Source organism: Armigeres subalbatus, chromosome 2, assembly GCF_024139115.2.
Source record: "Armigeres subalbatus isolate Guangzhou_Male chromosome 2, GZ_Asu_2, whole genome shotgun sequence".
NCBI lineage: Eukaryota > Metazoa > Arthropoda > Insecta > Diptera > Culicidae > Armigeres > Armigeres subalbatus.
In genome coordinates this window covers 213,195,998-213,211,400 of record NC_085140.1, presented here as the reverse complement: position 1 = coordinate 213,211,400, position 15,403 = coordinate 213,195,998, and the positions used below count along the sequence as shown (strand labels likewise).

The 15,403-nt window shown below is 37.4% G+C and overlaps 2 protein-coding genes across 2 annotated transcripts in view; one reads left to right on the top strand and one right to left on the bottom strand.

Moving 5' to 3' along the window:
* Positions 1-15,403, bottom strand: part of LOC134211613 (SAP30-binding protein) — a 63,968-nt gene that overhangs the window by 2,730 nt on the left and 45,835 nt on the right. The window lies entirely within an intron of this gene.
* The window catches only part of LOC134211611 (uncharacterized), a 220,307-nt gene that overhangs the window by 171,503 nt on the left and 33,401 nt on the right, over positions 1-15,403 (top strand). Inside the window, exon 7 of the mRNA XM_062688666.1 lies at positions 11,130-11,210. Coding sequence (XP_062544650.1) covers positions 11,130-11,210 — 81 coding nt within the window. The remainder of the gene's footprint in view (positions 1-11,129; positions 11,211-15,403) is intronic.

Genomic DNA, 15,403 nt, shown 5'->3' with positions numbered 1-15,403 from the left:
AATCAAAACTAAATACAGTCAATATCCAAATTCAATTCCAATCCAAATCAAATTAAATTCAACTGTAATCACATCTAAATTGAATCCAAACCCGAACCAAATACAATTCAGATCAAATCTAATCCAAAAATGCAAATTCAATTAGAACCCAAATCCAATTCATATACAATCCAAACCCAATCAAAATTAACACTGAATTCAATCCAAATCTAATCCACATCCAACCCAAATCCCATAGAAATCCGATAAAAAGTCAAATCCACTGCATTTTTAATCCAAATCCAATCCAGATGCAGTTGAAAACCAAATCAAAAATAAAATCAATAATAAATCCAAACTCAATGCAATATTAAGCAAAATCCAATCGAAAGCCAATCCAAAACAATTCCACTCCAAATCCAAACACAATCAAAATCCAAATCCGATTCAAAATAAAATCCACATTCAACTTAATTATCAAACCAAATGCAATCCAACTGCAATCTAAATCCAATCAAGGCTAATCCAAATCCAATCCAAAAATAATCCAAATCCGATCTGAATCGAATCCAATCCAAGTTCAACCCCAATCAAAACGCAACCAATTTAAATACAAATATAATCCAAACTAAATGCAAATCCAATCCAAATGCAATCAAAATCGAATCTCAATCCAATCAAAACTCAAACCAAATCCAAACTAAATACAATCCAATTGCAATCAAAATCCCAATCCAAACACAATACACACCAGAATTCAACACGAATCCATTTCAAATCCATATAAACTCCATTCCACATCCAATTAGAAAGAAATCCAAATCCAATTCAAATGCAATCCATCAATACAAATTACATCCAAATCCAATCAAAATCAAAACCAAATTCAAATCTAATCCAAATTTAATCGCAACCCAAATCAAAACTGAATCCAGAAAATATCCACATTCAATTCCAATCCAAATTGAATCCAAATAAAATCCAGATGCAGTTCAAATCCAATTCAAATTCAAACAAAAAAAATCCATAAAAAATTCAAATTCAATCCAATTTTAATGAAAATCCAATCCAACCCAATTCCAATCCAAATCCTTTCCAAATTCAAATAAAAACTAAGTGATAATCACATCCAATTTAATTATCAAATCAAATGCAGTCCAAATGTAAACTAAATCTAATCAATGCTAATCCGAATCCAATCCAAATCCAATCCGATAGTAATCCAAATCCGATCTGAATCGAATCCAATCCAAATTCAATCCCAACCCAAAATAAACCAATTTAAACCCAAATATAATCCAAACCAAATCCTAACCCAATCCATATGCAATCAAAATCAAATCAAAATCCAATTAAAACTTAAACCAGATCCAACCCGAGTTCAAACTAAATCCGATCCAAATTCAATCAAAATCCCACACAATACAAACCAAAATTCAATCCGTATCCATCTCAAATCAATATCAACTTCAATCCAAATCCAATCCCAATTGAAATTCATTTTTAATGAAAATTCCACTCGAATCCAATTCAAATCCAATCAAAATTCAGATCTAATCCAATCCAAATCCTATCCGATATAGATTCAAACCAAATCACAATACAAATATAAAACCAATCAAAACCCAATTCAAATCCATCGAAATCCAACCCAAAATCCATTCAAAATCCAATCCAAATGCAAATTTGAATCATTCCAAATCCTATTGAAATCCAATACAAGGCCAATCATAATTCCGAATCCAATTTCAATAAATACAATCTAAATCAAACCCAAATATCATCTAAATTGTAATCCAACCCCAATGCAAATTCAATCCGAATCAAATCACTCTAATTCAAAACCAATCCAAATTAATTTTTAATAAAAATAAACTACAAAACAAATTCAATGCAAAACCTAAATCTAAATGAAATTCAATACATATTCATGTTCAATCAAATTTTAATCCCAATCCAAATCCAACCAAAATTAAATTCAAATGCAGTATAAATCCAATCTTATCCGATTCTAGTATAATTACAATCCAAATCCAATTCAAAACCAATCCAAATCCAAATCAATTTCATTTCATTTCATTTATTTAGTCTACATCTATACAGATAACACTGAATCAACAATTTGACGCCACAATACACGGTTCGAGGCCGCATCTCTCCATCCTCGGATACGCCCCACGCTCGCCAAGTCGTTCTGCACCTGGTCTGCCCATCTCGCTCGCTGCGCTCCACGTCGTCTCGTACCTGCCGGATCGGAAGCGAACACCATCTTTGCAGGGTTGCTGTCCGGCATTCTTGCAACATGCCCTGCCCATCGTACCCTTCCGGCTTTAGCTACCTTCTGGATACTGGGTTCGCCGTAGAGCTGAGCGAGCTCATGGTTCATTCTTCGCCGCCACACACCGTCTTCTTGTACACCGCCAAAGATGGTCCTAAGCACCCGTCTCTCGAATACTCCGAGTGCTTGCAAGTCCTCCTCGAGCATTGTCCATGTTTCATGTCCGTAGAGGACTACCGGTCTTATTAACGTCTTGTACATGACACATTTGGTGCGGTGGCGAATCTTTTTCGACCGCAGTTTCTTCTGGAGCCCGTAGTAGGCCCGACTTCCACAGATGATGCGCCTTCGTATTTCACGACTAACGTTGTTGTCAGCCGTTAGCAAGGATCCGAGGTAGACGAATTCCTCGACCACCTCGAAGGTATCCCCGTCTATCGTAACACTGCTTCCCAGGCGGACCCTGTCGCGCTCGGTTCCACCCACAAGCATGTACTTTGTCTTTGACGCATTCACCACCAGTCCAACTTTTGTTGCTTCACGTTTCAGGCGGGTGTACAGTTCTGCCACCTTTGCAAATGTTCGGCCGACAATGTCCATGTCATCCGCGAAGCAAATAAATTGACTGGATCTGTTGAAAATCGTACCCCGGCTGTTACACCCGGCTCTCCGCATGACACCTTCTAGCGCAATGTTGAACAACAGGCACGAAAGTCCATCACCTTGTCTTAGTCCCCGGCGCGATTCGAACGAACTGGAGTGTTCGCCCGAGATCTTCACAGTTTTGCACACCATCCACCGTTGCTTTGATCAGTCTGGTAAGCTTTCCAGGGAAGCTGTTCTCGTCCATAATTTTCCATAGCTCTACGCGGTCTATACTGTCGTATGCCGCCTTGAAATCAACGAACAGATGGTGCGTTGGGACCTGGTATTCACGGCATTTTTGAAGGATTTGCCGTACAGTAAAGATCTGGTCCGTTGTCGAGCGGCCGTCAACGAAGCCGGCTTGATAACTTCCCACGAACTCGTTCACTAATGGTGACAGACGACGGAAGATGATCTGGGATATCACTTTGTAGGCGGCATTAAGAATGGTGATCGCTCGAAAGTTCTCACACTCCAGTTTGTCGCCTTTCTTGTAGATGGGGCATATAACCCCTTCCTTCCACTCCTCCGGTAGCTGTTCGTTTTCCCAGATTCTGACTATCAGTTTGTGCAGGCAAGTGGCTAGCTTTTCCGGGCCCATCTTGATGAGCTCAGCTCCGATACCATCCTTACCAGCTGCTTTATTGGTCTTTAGCTGTTGAATGGCATCCTTAACTTCCCTCAAGGTGGGGGCTGGTTGGCTTCCATCGTCCGCTGAACTGACGTAGTCATCTCCTCCGCTGCCTTGACTTTCATTGCCTGTACTCTCAGCGCCATTCAGATGTTCCTCGTAGTGCTGCTTCCACCTTTCGATCACCACACGTTCGTCCGTCAAGATGCTCCCATCCTTATCCCGGCACATTTCGGCTCGCGGCACGAAGCCTTTGCGGGATGCGTTGAGCTTCTGATAGAACTTGCGTGTATCTTGAGAACGGCACAGCTGTTCCATCTCCTCGCACTCCGCTTCTTCCAGGCGGCGTTTCTTCTCCTGAAAAAGGCGGGTCTGCTGTCTCCGCTTCCGTCTATAACGTTCCACGTTCTGCCGGGTACCTTGCTGCAGCGCGACCGCCCGCGCTGCGTCCTTCTCCTCCAGAATCTGTCTGCACTCTTCGTCGAACCAATCGTTCCCTCGACTTCGACCCATATAAATCCAAATCAAATCCAACTCCAATCAAAATCCAAACGAAAGCCAATACAAATCCAATTCAAATCATAATATATTCCAAATGGAATCGAATTTATATGCAACCCAAATCAAATCAAAAACCAATCCAACCTGGACCAAACCCATACAAATTAAATTAAAAAATCATACACTCCAAATCAGAAACCAAAATCAATACCAATTAGAATTCAATCTTAATCCATTTCAAATCCATATCGATGCCGATCCAAATCCAATTCAGAACTAATCCAAACAAATCCAATCCGAATCCAACCCCAATTCAAATCCAATTTCAATGAAAATTCAATCCAAACAAAATCCAAATCGTATCCAAACTCAATTCAAAGACAATCCAATAGCAATTTAAATCCTATCAAATCTAAATTCAAATCCAATCCAAATCTAATTCAAATTCAAACGAAAACTATTTCAAATCCAATCCGAACACAATCCAAATCCAATTTAGTACCAATCCAAATCCAATTCCGATTCAAATCTCAATGCAAATTAAATCAAAATCCAATCTAAATCTAATCGAATACCAATCCAAATCTATCCCATATTAAACCTAAATTCAATACAAAACAATCCAAATTCAATCACAACCCAAATGCAATTCAAATTCAATCGGAGACCAACCCACATCTAATCTTAATCTAATCATATACATCCTAAATCTCTCAAATCCGATCTTATTCCAAATTCAATCTCAATCTAGATCCAATTCAAATCCAAACTGAATTCCATCTAAATGCAAATCTACACAAGATCCAATCTAAAATCGTTCGAAATCCAATCAAATCTAATTTAAATCTAATACTTGTCAAATCCAAATCAAATTTATTCCATATTGAATCTGAAACCCCATTAAATCCAATCCTTTCATAACCCAATCCAAATCGAATCCTCCAAACCCAAACGGGATCCAATCGAAACCCAATTCAACTTATCAACCAATCCAATTCCAATACGTCAATCGTATTGAAATTCTATCCACATTTTATCAAAATTCAATTTAAATCACATCCATTTAAAATCTAGCCCTAGTTCATTCCAAACATAATCATTATCTATTTCAAATCTGATCCTTATCCACATCAATTTCAATTCTAATTCTGATCAACATCTGTTTCACATCTTTTTTTAAAACTAATCCACTCCCATTCCACATGTAATTCATTTGTAACCCACATCAATTTCAATTGTAATAAAAAGAACAATAAACATTTTAACATATAAATCGTGCTAAAATTGTGTACGAAAAAATCGAAGTGTAAAGATTCGAACTATTTAAGGCATCTCATACCAAGTACGTTTTGACAGAGGGATCTAAGATATACGACTAAACAAATATTTGACGTTCAGAAAAGTGCTAAAAGCTAATTTGGACTGCGTCTTATTTCAATTCTATGATTTATTTTTGATAGACATCGAATCGAAAACCACCAACATTTCCCCAAGATAAGTGAAAAAGGACCTATTGTAGTAAAACACACTTAACGATAATTGACATTCACAATTACCCTCCAGCACCCTTTCATTCATTGAAAAGCAATTGTTGTTATTCTCGTGAATGACTGACGGTTCAAAAGATCTCCCAAGCAGCACAACTTGTTTCACTACAGAACATTTCACTGTGTTGCAACTATTCGGAAAGAAACAATCTTTGCGTATGTGCCATCAAATATAACTCTCTTGCAATCTAAAAAGCGCAAGAGGTGGAGCCTACGGAAACATCCTTCGATTGCAGTAAAATTGCAATAATGTTGCAAAACACTACAGCGGAAATAAATAAAATAAAAATATAAAACTGGATTCGATTTATGGATCTTGTGATTGATAGTCCTTCACTCTACCACAGCACCATTCAACACTTCGAAGGGACTGCATGTTGACTCACCATAAAAACCATACGATTATGAAGTTTTATACTCGAGTTTTCTGTTACTTGATTGCACCATCACCGGAAAAAATGTGAGTTGTCAAAACGTTGAACAATGCTAAATTAAACATGAAGACACACTCAACTTATCTGCAACTTAATTTAAACAAACAATTCAATTTTGAAAGACGCATTGAAGTTACAAGGCAAAAAATATGCAACTTAATGATTTTGTTTCGCGTTTGCAACATAAATTGCAGTATTCTTTGTTTCCAAATGTCAAACACGTACTGCATTGCAATGTTAATGAAACATTGATCACAATTCGAACGTTTTTGACATCTTGATGCAACTTTTTCGTGTTTTGATGTTTTTCCAATGCCTTTAATGAAACTGAATAGAAACAAGGTGCTTTTTGGAAGATGTTGCGTGTGCTACTTGGGCTTGCGCCTTAATGCTTTCGTAAATTATTTCATCTTACCAACAGTTGACTTCCAGATCTGTTCATTCGGTAGGCGCCCAGGCAGGTATCTGTAGCAAACGAGGTCTTCAAAGGAAAAGACACCAGTCGTCAGCGACCGGCCACCGACAGTCGTGGACAAAAGCAGAAGCAGGACCGGCCCGTGTAATGACCGACCGACCAACCGACCAACGACGAGATGATGATGCTGAAATAAACTTAATCATACACAGTTTATCGCACATGATCATCTTCAGCGAGTAGACCAGGCTCCATAATAACCACTGACGAGCCATTGACGGGACTACACAAGTTTTCGCACTCCCTACAATCAGCCCCACTATAATGAATAAGATGTTTTATGGACGATCAGAAGCAACAAATCGATTGACTGCAATCAAGCTCTAAGCAGCAATGATTGGCAAATATTTATTTGATCGTTAAACTGATAGACTACATCGGTAAATGAGAAATTGATCATTCTTTGTGAGAACCTTAATACAATAGAGGGGAAACCGACCTTCCATAACTTAGTGGTAAAAGGTGCTGGTGTGAAGAAAAACAAGAGTAAAATCAGATCAAACTCGATCCGAATTAAAAAATTGAATTGACAATTTTTTTTACATTCTTTTGACACAGGGGTCATCAGTTAGCCTAACGTGCCGGATTGCCAATCCGGAGATGGCGAGTTCAATTCTCGGTCCGGTACAGGATGTTTTTGGGTGGGAAACATTCTCGACTCCCTGGGCATAATGTATCCATTATACTTGCCACACATGATATACATTCTCATATATTGGCGGGCATATAAAAGCTTTCAATTAATAACTGAGAAAAAGCTCATATGTAGAATGCTTTTGCCGGAATGATATTCCGGCAAAAATGACGTTTGTTAGCTGATTTTCGGCAAACTATTTGCTGATTTTCAGCAACTTTTACAGAAATCTCGGAAAAAACATGTTTGTTGGGGCACGGCTGTGCGAATTGGGTAAAAGTATAACATTTTGCAGAAATCCCGGTAAAAAAATAAGTGTGTAGAAGAAGAAGAAAATGGCTTATATTTTGTTAACTATTTACAAAACATACAAAAGTAATACTTACCGGTCTTAGTCCTGGTAATAAATAAATAAACGTAATACTGGTTGGACCAAATTGAAAAAAAAAATAATTCGAACATTACCCTTATTTCGTGCCCTTAGATTTTGTTGTGTGTAAAAGTGTAGGACAGTCAATCCACACCAGACCAGGAGATGGTAACAGATTTATATAAGAAATTTCTATTCTGTTTAAAATGCTGTAATATAACAAAAAATGTAACAAATTTTCTTCAAGTTTCAACAAAAACTAAATATGTTTTCAATTGAACAAAATTATTGCAGATATTGTTATTTTGTAACACTTATCGATATAATTGTATAATAATTTTGTTATGACTAACTGGTCCGGCAGATAGCGAGTTCGATTAAGGTTCTTTCCAAGTGATTGCGATTGCAGCACAAGGTAAACGTACAATCGCAAACATAGAACAACTTCAAGGGCTGATAAATTTCAATCTAGTCAGTCATTGTTTGCCCCTGTCGTTTTCCATGTACCTTCTTCTTCTTCTTATTGGCATTACATCCCCCACTGGGACATTGCCACCTAGCTGCTTAGTGTTCTTTCATTTTCGCATTCGTATATTATGATGCTAACACGATGATACTTTTATGTCTAGAGAAGTCGAAACAATTTCCAAACCGAAAATTGCCTAGACCGGCACAGATAATCGAACCCAGCCACCCTCAGCATGGTCTTGCTTTATAGCCGAGCCTCTTACCGCTAAGCTGAGGAGGGCCGGTTTCCATGTCCCTATTCTGTTAATTAAGATACGGATCGCTCGGTCAATGGAACAATTCCAAAGATGACGAACAAAATGAACGCGTCACGTAATAATTACAATTATTATTAATTATTTTTAAAATCCAGATTAAGTTGAAGTATTCAGAAATCACAAGCCCAACCTTATCAATGTGCTCAATGGTATCCATTATACTTCAGCCAAATTTAGCCTTAAGTAATTTCGTCACAATATCCATGGTGTGAAACAAAGGCGGTATCTCTGTTCCTTTTGGCGGCAAACGAACGACATATCGATGCGCAAAGTTATTGCTTTTTGTAGGCGTATTTCTGCAAAATTGTTAATATGTATGGTATCCCTGAAGGCACATGCACATCATGTTAATGCGTAGTTTTTACCGTCTCTGGAATTATAGCAATCGACAACAGATGACCAGTACCGTAAAATGTGGTAAAGTTGATCATCAAGCAGTAAGCTCGGAATAATTTGCAAATTGAGCTTCTTAGGACTGTTATTGGTGGAACAAAAAGATCGATATTTCTAAAACGAATCAAACTGAGACAAGGGCAATGACCAAAAGATAAAGAATAAACCGTACATATTGTGATCAACCTATCCTCGTTTGGCGGTATAAACTATTCGCATACGATCGCGCCGATTGATTCACGGGCGTTCGCGGTCAAGTGAGTGTATTAATTTTGCTCTATTTGTTATCAGCATATGTTCCAACCCAAGTTCTGCAAATCGTGATCCAGTCGGTGGCAGGCAATTAATATATTTTCCACGGCACGCCTTGAACGATGTGGGGCTGTGGGTACTGCAAAGCATATCGATCGATAGAGAGCGGCCCATGTTTTCATCGAACGACGTAGGCAGAGGCAGCAGAATATTCGCTAGAAAGTATGCTTCTGAAAAATTGATTAACATAAATTACAGTTTTTACGAAATATGGAAGCCCCATAATTGATACCTCATAAATTGAATTGCCGTACTATTAGCTGACTGATTTATGGAATAGTTTCACCGTTTTTTATCGCAGTATTTGTGGTAATTGATACTGCATGGTAAACTAGCAAACTTGTTTCCAATGTTTCTTTAAATAGGAGTAAATAGTTTTAAAAACCCTTTTGCTTCGCTTTTTGCAAATTAACAACACTGACTAGGTTGAATTGTCTTATTATTAGAGTAGTTTGAATCGTATAAATTGATTCTTGTATGCAGGGAAATGAGTACCAGAATTTGAAACGAACATACACAAATCTCAAATTAGTTATCATAATGCATGTTTACCGTTGTTTCCTACAAGGTCTTGGCTGAAATCTGAAAAGCAAAACTGTTCATCAAATAACTTTTTACAATTCCCGATCATAATATAGGTACCTGGTTTTACCGTTTATATTTGAGTGATAAAACGGCCTACTTTTACATACCAACGAAATCAATGATTTAATGATTCTTTATGCAGGAGTTGCATTACAGCAGTTTGTGCAATTAGTTGCAAAAATTACCAATATATCATGTTGCTGCAAAGAACAATCAGATTCCATGTCATCGTGCCACATTTCATAGCTCGACAAATCTCGCTTAACTTTTCAAAAGGACCTAAGTAACATTTTTTTTATGAATTAATTTGAGTACTGCAATCAAAAGCTTTCATATTGGTTTGTTAATTGTAATATTCAAATTAATTCATGAAAAATGTTACTTAGGTCCCTTTGAAAAGTTAAGCGAGAAATCATGAAACGATAGATGAACTTGCCTTTGAAAAAATTGATGTCATGTCCATCAAACTATTTCATTTATTACGCGACGCAGAGGATACACTAGTTGACCACTCACTCAAGCTTATTCAGCCAAATATAGTCATGTAACTACTGTTCTGATGTTGGTGTTTTATTATAGCACCAAAATTAGTGTTATAATGGATTTTATGCAACTAATTCGAATTGCATAATGGTCATTAAAGCACCCATTTCATTGGCATGGAAAAGCAAGCCGTTTTATCACTCAATCACGAACTGTAAACCAGGTGTTACGATCAAGAATTGCAAAAAAATAACACTCATTTGGGTGCTGTAATGGAAAGCTTACATAAGAACAGTAGTTACATGACTACATTTTGTTAGACTAGCTTAAAGTAGTGTGTTCTCTTGAACAGTGTATTTTTTTAGCTCATCGCAGTTCGGGGATATTAAGGCTTGTTCGCGACAAAATCTGGACACAAAACTTTAAGAATAAAAATAAACTGCTGTTGGTTTATTTCGGTACGTTTTTTACTTCAAATGGCTTCATTCCTTATCGCTGCTTCGATGTATGCACGAAACTTGGTGACATTTGAATTTTCAAAGAAATAATACGTGCCGAAAGATCTGGCATCCTCAGTAGAATTTGTTTCGAGCTCGTATCCTTCTGGTGGCTCATAAAATCCGTTTTTTTTCTACTCTCTAACGTTTTAGATGTTGTCAAACAAGCATCGACAAATTTTAAAACGCTTTGAACAGTGTTCACATGAAAACAAAATGTTTTTAGTCAGTTTCTGGATCGAGAGACCCGAATTTCAATTGCGACTGCACACAATTTTTTCCGAACCTGCAATTCCTCCGACGCCATCTTTCACTACGTACTTGTAACACTTATGAGAAATATATTTTCAGAAAGTACAGACATACATTCATCAATCTACGAAATAATTCACTTGTTGATGAGCTATTTCAAAAGTTATACGTGTTTAAAGGTGTCCAGATTTTGTCGCGTACAAGCCTTATGCCAGCAAAAGAAGAAATTATAAGCAACGTTTTATTTGTTTCAGCTATTCAATGTAAACATTTACATGTAAAATGATCATAATATAACATATAACATACTTCTATTTTTTTTTTTCAGATGATATGATCCCGAATCAAAACATTTTTACACCATGCATTGCCTTCAGAGTAGTGGGAACTCCAATAAAGCACATTAACAGTAAGTAGCGTCAAAATCTTTTAAAAACGTTAGTACAACTTTGCCATCAGTAACACCGGTATGATAATAATCTAATACTCCTTTAAGATCTAAGAACAATTTTTCCCCGAGTCTTTAGATTTAAGTTTTTTTTTTATTATCTTTTGCTGTTTTTTTGTTTTTGTTCAAGATAAAACGTACAACACCACCTGAAAAATAAAAAGAGTATCGGGGGATATGTGAATGGTATGAAATAGCAAAACAGACAACTTAAAAACCACCCAATCAGGAGAGAATAACAAATTTATATCATATTGTGTTACTGAGTTCAACAGTTTTTCTATCATATGCTGTTATAAACTTGATTCAGGATGTTGTTAAAATAACTAAATTTTCTAACAAAACAATGAAGCATAACTAATTCTGTTATAATCTTGTTAAGAAAAATGTGATAAAAATTTATCATAACTCGATTATATCAACGGTTGTTATAAATCACTGATGTTGTTACAATCATGTTATAATCTTGTTTTACCTTCCTAGTCGGGCAGTCTTCACGGAAACATGAGCGGCGCTGAGCTTGAGTGCAGTTTTTGCCAGTGCATGTTCATCCCGAGCGCGCGCTCATTGAACGCAATGGGTGCGAAAAATGAACGCGGTGCGGTTCAGCTCAGACTCGAGCTCAAGCTCAAAACTTGGGCTTTGTGTTCAAGCTGTGTGCTCATACAGCATGCTGTGTGTTCAGACGGTGTGCTTAGGCTGCTGTAAACTGAGTCTGTGAGCGTAGGTTTTGGGCCGAGCGTGAAGTTTTACGATTATGCGGAAGTGCGACACGTTTCATATGCGTTACCCGTATCCTTAGTTAGCCTTAGGTTAGTTTTTCTCTCATACATAATCAATCATTAGATTGCTAATAGCGCCATGCTGTAAATCGATTTCGATTACAGGTTTTATTCAAACTAAACCACAACCTTGCATTGCACAGTGAAACGTTTCATGTTTTTATATGCACATATAAACATAAACACTGCTGATCCCAGGAAGAATCAATCCGTGAAAAAATGTTGCTATTCGGTGGATCCATGGCCGGACAGTTTTCGGAGGGCCCTAAATGTACGGAAAAGGTTGATTAGAATTTAGATTTAGGAATTAGGATTCGTATAAAAATTTCGTATGGGTACCTAGTCCACAACGCGCATTTTCGCCTACAATGTCTGCCGGATCGACCAGTTAAACATATTTTTTGGGCTACTGTAATGGCCCATTCAAACACCGTCCAAAAGATTTTCTATTTCACATCTCGATATTCCCGATATTCGGTCGACTGTCCTTTCAACATCGACTATCGAAGGTTTGACTGCATATGATCTTGCTCGTTTGCGTTCAAACCATGGTTTAAACTGTCAACAGTTGAGCAATTAGTCTTTGATTGAGCACATTGCTAGTTCGACTAAAGTGCGAGCATGATTGTTTTCTCCACAACACACCAGATCGTTGCAATTTCTTGATTATCCGACACTTCCAGTTAAATTTTCCGCTTCCCCATATACATACCATTAGTGAAAACAAAATTATGTGGTCCTAATTCCAATCATCTGAAATGGCATTGTTCCTAATTCCTTTCATTCGTGTTCCTAATTCCAATCACCCGAAAAACACTTGATTTATTGGAGATGCTAATACCAGGCATTATTTTTCTCATAAATCCATCTTTTCATTTATTATAATATTGCAAATAAAAAGCTTAAAATGTAATTTCCTTCCAAATTTAAAATACAATTAATGATATTTCCTTAGTATAGCCAAGTTGATTGTTTTTTCGTTTGTTCCACTTACCATTCGAGATATATTCAACATGAACATTGGTGCTAGCTGCCCAGTTGCATTAGGTACCACAGAAAAGGACAGATACAATACCTTATCGGAGTTTTACACCTTATCCTCAACGTAGTTTTGACTAGAGCCTGGATACTAGGCCTTTAATTCTGACCTGAACCTTCCAAAACAATGTCTCTGTTTGTTTGGAATTGTTCGTAGGTACCACTGTTTCGTTCAAATTGAATATTTTTTAAAGTTCCGGTTATTTAAAGTACCGGATAACCCTATTTCTACGAAGTATTCGCGGATTTCGGTAAAACATAACCTTATTTGCAGCTCAGAGAGGGCAGTGTTTTTTTTAATAGAAATTCGCCAAGGAGTCTCCGGATAAAGCTTTTAAACAAGAACGCCGTAAATATGGATTGTGCTGTTTAAAACTGTCCGTATTCTCCGGAAACACTTTCTTAACATTGTCCAGCATTCACTTTATAAATCATCATTAAATCGTAGAGTCGTTAACGGAATTCCTTTCGGTTTGCCTGCTTGCGGGATAGAATTTCAAATGTTCACCATTCATATGGCTTCATGTACGATGTACCTTTTCTTGCTCGTAGATTATATTCTCAAACACGGAATTTTCGGAATCCATCCTCTAAATCCAATGAACGGAATAAGGAACGAGTAGATTTAGATGTACCCTTATTCCGGTCAAGATATTTTTCACTTCTCAGCATTTTCTATCGGGAAAATACAGGCAACAATTTGGTAATACGTTATAATGTTACCTGTTTGGTCTTGTTATGCTGCTGTGTTTAAAATCCGGGGGAAATTTCCACTTAAATATGCTTAAATATTATGACAGACGTTCTTAGCAAGTGGGTTAATGAAAACAGTCAAAATGACGCTCGTAGTGACGACCAACAAATTTTGTTTAAATTTTCACTATTAATCGCTAAAGATGACGCTGGTTTTAATTTCATTTCATGCATACATAACCATAGAAAAATACAAGTATATTTTGCTGTTGTTTTTAGACAAAAACTCTTTATTATTTATTATTTTGTCTTGCGTGAACGGAATTAGGCGCTGATTGGAATAAGGGCACAGCACGGTAGTCCATAAAGTCGCAAGTCCATTGCCTGTGTCATTTAAAAAATATAACAGAGAAAACAAAATAAAGTTTTTTATAAATATCGTAATAAAATAGATTTTAACAAATGCCAGAGCAAAACGCCCCACCATAACCAAGGACGTTTTATAGCCCTTCATTAGTCTTTTATCTATCCCATAAAAATCGATTCAAACCCTTACGTACTTGACCAATCAACATAACTCCATTTAAGCTTGAATTAAAAGTTTGAATTACATTTCAATAGTTTACATTTCATTTGGAAGCAACTGCTGCAGGCTTGTCGCGCTTGTGTCCAGCACGGTGGTTTATATACCACTAACGTTAGGCAAGAAGATCCACGCTTCGATTGTATGATGTTCAATAGATGGTCTTCATGCCTCCCTTTCATCCTCTATCATTTCATACCTGTATGCGCCTTAGCGAACAGCTTTCAATCTTTCAATTTCTTATTATCTTTCGATTATCTACTCCCTCATACTTTTCGTAAAACTGACCGATAAGGTCGATAGACCGTCGGAAAAGGGTTTGTGGTTTGCAAAATCACAAGACGCGTCTCGAAGACCGTCGAGAAATGGTTTGTGGTTTGAAAAATCACAAGACGCGTCTCGAAGACCGTCGGAAAAAAATTTGTGGTTTGCAAAATCACAAGGCGCGACTTGAAGACCGTCGGAAAACTGTTTGTGGTTTGCAAAATCACAAGACGCGTCTCGAAGACCGTCGGAAAATGGTTTGTGATTTTCAAAATCACAAGGCGCGACTCTAAGACCATTGGAAAATGGTTTGTGGTTTGCAAAATCACAAAGCGCTTCTCGAAGACCGTCGAAGAATGATTTGTGGTTTGCAAAATCACAAGACGCGTCTCGAAGACCGTCGGAAAATGGCTTGTGGTTTTCAAAATCACAAGGCGCGTCTCGTAGACAGTCGGAAAATGGTTTATGGTTTACAAAATCATAAGGCGTGTCTGAAAGGTGGCCGAAAAATGTTTTGCAGTTAGTGAAACTACAACTGGGTATGGAAGACCAATGGAAAATGGTTTACGATCTGAAAAATCTCAAAGTCCTGCGAGCTGATTTTGATTAAAGCAAATTTAGACTTCATGTAGCCACTTGGCGGTGGTAGTGTACATGAGACCAGAGTGTAAGATAATCGATTTTTTTGGTGAAGACCACCTTTCTTCACTTGTCAGCTCACTTCCAGGCACATTCATTTTCGGCTCTGGACTGTCAATATTCAGTTGAATATTAGTCATTGAATAATTATGCAC